The sequence below is a fragment of the Bison bison genome, unplaced genomic scaffold, assembly GCF_000754665.1.
Source record: "Bison bison bison isolate TAMUID 2011002044 unplaced genomic scaffold, Bison_UMD1.0 scf7180017864193, whole genome shotgun sequence".
NCBI lineage: Eukaryota > Metazoa > Chordata > Mammalia > Artiodactyla > Bovidae > Bison > Bison bison.
Window position 1 is genome coordinate 1,135,410 of NW_011494765.1, and position 5,339 is coordinate 1,140,748.

The 5,339-nt window shown below is 43.0% G+C and overlaps 1 protein-coding gene across 4 annotated transcripts in view; it reads right to left on the minus strand.

Annotated features, from left to right (window-relative positions):
* The window catches only part of DENND1A (DENN/MADD domain containing 1A), a 520,043-nt gene that overhangs the window by 146,134 nt on the left and 368,570 nt on the right, over positions 1–5,339 (minus strand). For all 4 annotated transcript variants that reach the window (XM_010844030.1, XM_010844029.1, XM_010844031.1 and 1 more), the window contains one exon: positions 3,539–3,664. In XM_010844030.1, coding sequence (XP_010842332.1) covers positions 3,539–3,664 — 126 coding nt within the window. The remainder of the gene's footprint in view (positions 1–3,538; positions 3,665–5,339) is intronic.

Sequence of the window (5,339 nt, forward strand, 5' to 3'; positions counted from 1 at the left end):
AGGAAAACCCAAAAAAAAAAAAAAAAAAAAAGTGAAACAAAAAACAAAAAACCAGAAAAACAAAAAAAAAAAAGAAAAGAAAAAAAGAAAAGAAAAAAAGAAAAGCCCAAAATAAACATACAAACTCCAAAACCTAGAACCTTGGTGGAAACATGCTAACATATTATCTCAGCTCCAGATGAAAGGATTATGGGTATTTTCTCATTTCTATTCCCATTACTTTAAACCTTTCTCAAAAAAGAAAAACCAACAAAAAACCAAGAGCAGTTTTGTTTTGTTTTTTTAAATAATCAGAGAAACACAGAAAAGACAAGTGGCCCCATGAAGGACACCCCCTCCTCAGCACTGTGCTGCTTGCCGCCCAAGCGGGCTCGTCCAGGCACTGTTCTCCATGCCTCCCATACGGCCTGACTCTAAAACCCCTGACCCCTTCTTGAGCTCACATGCATTTTGCAGTCATTATTTTAATTAATCTCACAAACAATCTGGTATTGGAAGTGTTGTTATTCCTTTTTTTTTTTTAGATGAGGGGAATTGGCTAGAATTAAATCTACGGTTTAAAAACCATCTAGATAACATCATGAGGCTTGGTCAGAAACTTTCAGGCCTTTGGCTTCTCTCTTGGCCTTACAAAAAAGAGCTATTCTGGTGCACATAAATCAGACCAATAGCATGACAAGTCTGCCTTATTTCATTGATTTATAAGATGCAAATTTCTTCACATGTTAACATCTCTGAAATCTGGATGTCTTACAATTGATGGCATCCTTCAATTATAATTGGCAGCACCCTTTCTTAACGATACCTGAAACAGTGGTACACCTTACGATGGAATGACACGTAAAATTCAATGAAAGGTACCATGTTTATAATCAATGCTATTTTTAATGACTTCATAATATTCTATCACATGGATATACTTTAATTTACTTAACCAGTTATTTATCATTATGGACACTTAGTCTATTCCACATTTTGACCATTATAATCTGTTACTCAGGACACTTTCACATCAAGCTGTCCCTGTTTCTACTATGGCCATCATCATCCTCTCCCAGATCCATATCTTAGGAGACATTTTGATATTTCTTGCCCCTCATCTCTCATATCTCATCTATTTCTAGACTCATCTGGTCATTTCTTCTTCATAGTACCTTTTCCTGGTGTAGCCACTGAAGGGCTATCTTCTGAGTTCTCCAGCAGTCCCCTGGTCTCTGCTTCTGGTCTCCTTTTCAGTCCTGTCCTGCATTACTAGTCAAACATGACTTCAGTCACATCATGTCTCTGCTCACACCCCCAGTCTAGGATCTAAGGCTCTGTCAAATTTGGCTCTAGCCTGTCCTGCAGCCAGCCCTCTCTCTCTACCCAAACCCATGACCCCAGACAAAGAGGCTATGAGGGGTCCTGTCTCCAAGTCTTCACTCACTCAGATAATTCCATGCCCACCACAGGAAGAGTTGCTGCTATCCTTCTTTTTCCAAGTTTTACCTTTCCTCTGAACTGTATTATGGCTCACTTGTTCCTTATAACCATCTGAAAATGTAGACCAAGTCTTCTTTTTCTCATTTCACAGTAAAGAAACTGCAGTTTAGGGAGATTGAGTGCCCTACTCAAGGTTGTACAGCCTAGAAGTACAGAGCCAGGCTGTAAACTCTTGGACTTCCATCTTTAAACCTGAGGCCTTCAAGGATGTATAGCAGGATGTTTTACTCGCTCAGTCGTGTCTGAATCTTTGTGACCCCATGGACTATAGCCTGCCAGGCTCCTCTGTACTTGGAATTCTCCAGGCAAGAATACTGGAGTGGGTTGCCATTTCCTTCTCCAGGGGAGTTTCCCAACCCAGGGATTGAACCCAGGTCTCCTGCATTGCAGGAGATGCTTTACCATCTGAGAGACGTAAGTACAAATACAACCATAAACTCCTCTGGAGGAGCAATTTGTGCCCAGATTATATACCCAGCAATATGTACCAGAATCAACAGTCTCTGGACTCAAGACGTATTCATGACAACAATGACATCTTTGTAAGACTGTAAATACTTCATGTCAATATCAGTCCCAGGAGCCTAAGATAAGGACAGGCCAGTTGTCCCATTCTTACTTTAAAGATGGGAAGAAAACAGAACTTTCCTTGAATTCTATCAGCTTTCAAAACAGCACTAAACCTGACTGGTTTGGCTGGGCCCAAGGTCAGGACAAAGAATCCAAGCCACCTGTCTTGGAGACAGCAGGACATGAGAAACTTGCTTTAAGCTGAAGGGCTTTTCAGGACCTAAGGGAAGTATCTCTTAAGAAGCAAAGGCAGTGCATTCCTTCTGTCCAGTGACACAGCCGAGCAAGTCGGGCCCTAGTGCTGGATGGAAGACGAGAACAAGGTGGCTCGAGGCTGCTGTTCCGTGGGCACCCACTGCCCCAACCACTTCACAGAGTGTGCACCCTGGCTAAAGGGTGCTTGCTATCACTCTGTGCTTCACTTACACACATGATGGATTCATAACAGTAAAAAAGTCCTTATCCAGGTATAACTGTGGCTTATGAGGATCATGGTCAAGGTTCACCGTCAGAGTTTGCACATGAAATGCACTGTCTGATACCTACTCATCTTTTGTCATTTAATCTAACAAAATGTCTGTCTAGGTCCCTCAGAACCACTCTGACTAGGTTGGGTGTGGTTGCCATCTCCTCCTGCTCAGGATGGAGTCCCATGTCCTGAGAGGAAACGGCTATCAGCAAGGTCCCCTCCAGCATCCTTTCCTATGCAGTGAGGCAGGCCCCTGGGCCAATTTCTCCATTCTCCTTGGCCGAGAGGCTATGAATAATCAAGCATCTGATGAAAGCTTCTCACTGAAGTTGGGAGAGCTGATAGTTTCTTTGGTTTTAGGGTTGACCTGGTGTCTTCCATCCTCACAATAACTAATCACCTCACGGATGAGGCAACAGAGAGAGGCTCTGAAACGCTGATGGGCTCTGGAGGCAGATGACATCATTCCCCAGTCCTCAGCACACTTAGTAGTCAGTATACCAAGACCACTCTGGGAACCTCTAAGAAGTGAGCCTCTGGATACTCTGCTCTCTCAAGTGTGGAGAAGAGGTTCCTTTGCAAGAAAAGGGCAGTGAGGCACAGAGGGAAGCATGGGCTTTGGGACAACCTACCTGGCTCTTCCACTGGTTAGCAAGTCATTGTTTCTGTGAGCCTCACTTTCCCCATTTGTCAAGTGAAGATGATCACTGCTACCCCACAGGCTTACCAGGACTTCTCAGTTAGAGCAGATGTGTACACTGCTAAGCACTGTGACCCGCAGAGGGTGCTGCTGTCCAGGGAAGGGAGGGGTCCTAACATCCACAGGAGCAGACAGTCCTCCACTCGGGGCAGCGCAGCTTCCTTGTGCTAAGAGGTAGCATGAGGGGAGCACTCTTTTCCGTCTCCACCAAACACACACACACAACCTCCTTTGGTGAATTCAACAGCAAGATGACTAGCAAGTTTCTTGTGGCCCTGACCAAACATGGACTTGTGACATGCCAAGAAGCTACTCACCGGCTCGATTTTCAGAGCGTTTCGGTAGCTGCCGAAGAAAGCGGCCTGGGCCTTGAGGAAGGCTCTGGCCACACCATCGCCAGTTGTCGTGGACACCTTCTTCAGCCGGCTCTTCAAGGAAGAGATCTGATGACAGAAAAGAGATACAGGCTGAGGGCAGGGTGGGAGGACGATGGCTATCCCTCATGCGCACAGAGCTTTAGAAAACCCTGGGGAGGGGGTGGATCTGACACCTCGGCTACTGGGAGAGCATACACACATTCAGGATTAGGGCAGGTTTTTGAAATGTAAATAAATGTTGCTCTTATTAGTGCATATCTAAGAAAAACAAAAACAAAATCACTTTCTAAGCAGTTTTAATGTGTCAGGTAATTGCTTTCACATAAATTTCTGTACTTAATTCTTTCAACAATCCTATAGAAAAGGGATTCTGTTCCTATCTTACAAGGGTATTAACAGTCTCAGAGAGATTAGATTACATGCCTAGTAACAAACCAAAGAAGTGGTCAAGTTGGAATTATGAATTGAAATCTTATAATCTGAGGCCAAACTATACAAATTTTTTTAGTTCCAATTCTATTTCCTCTTTAGATTACTTACAAATATTAGAAATAAATGGCTTATTTATAACACATAATACAGTATATATTATTATATACCTCATACCCCAAATATTTATCAAATGTATTATAAATTATATTTCCCTGCAATGCAGGAGACCCCAGTTCTATTCCTGGGTCGGGAAGATCCCCTGGAGAAGGACAGGCTACACATTCCAGTAGTATTCAAGAAGTATTCTTGGGCTTCCTGGTGGCTCAGTCGGTAAAGAATCTGTCTGCAATGTGGTACACCTGGGTTCGATCCCTGGGCTGGGAAGATTCCTTTGAGGAGGGTACGACAATCCACTCCATAAAGATGTGTGCTTAGTTGCTCAGTTGTGTCTGACTCTTTGCAACCCTATGGACTACAGCCCACCGGCCTCCTTTGCCCATGGGAGTTCTGCAGGCAAGAATACTGGAGTGAGTTGCCATTCCCTCCTCTAGGGGATCTTCTCAACCTAGGGGTCAAATCCACGTCTCCCACATCGCAGGTGGATTCTTTACCAACCGAGCCACCAGGGAAGCCCCCATAAAGTATATATAATATATATTATTATAAAACTCATACTCTAAAGGAACAGTCATTATATAGATGTACAGAAACACACATACATCTTATAGATATGCATGCAACAGATTAACATAAAAAAGACAAAGTCATGGCAATGGAAAAAGAATAAGTCAGGTATAGATTTAGTATATAAACATAAGCCATCAGGTCTTATGTTTTCAAACTGTGGAAAATTCTTAAACAGATGGAAATACCAGACCACATTACCTGCTCCTGAGAAATCTGTATGCAGATCAAGAAGCAACAGAACTGGACATGGAACAATGGGCTGGTTCCAAATTGTGAAAGGAGTACGTCAAGGCTGTACATTGTCATCCTGCTTATTTAACTTATATGCAGAGTACATCATGCAAAATGCCAGGCTGGATGATCACAAGTTGGAATTAAGATTTCCAGGAGAAATATCAATAACCCAGATATGCAGATGACATCACCTTTATGGCAGAAAGCAAAGAGGAACTAAAGAGCCTCTTGATGAAAGTGAAAGATATGCAGATGACATCACCTTTATGGCAGAAAGCAAAGAGGAACTAAAGAGCCTCTTGATGAAAGTGAAAGATATGCAGATGACATCACCTTTATGGCAGAAAGCAAAGAGGAACTAAAGAGCCTCTTGATGAAAGTGAAAGAG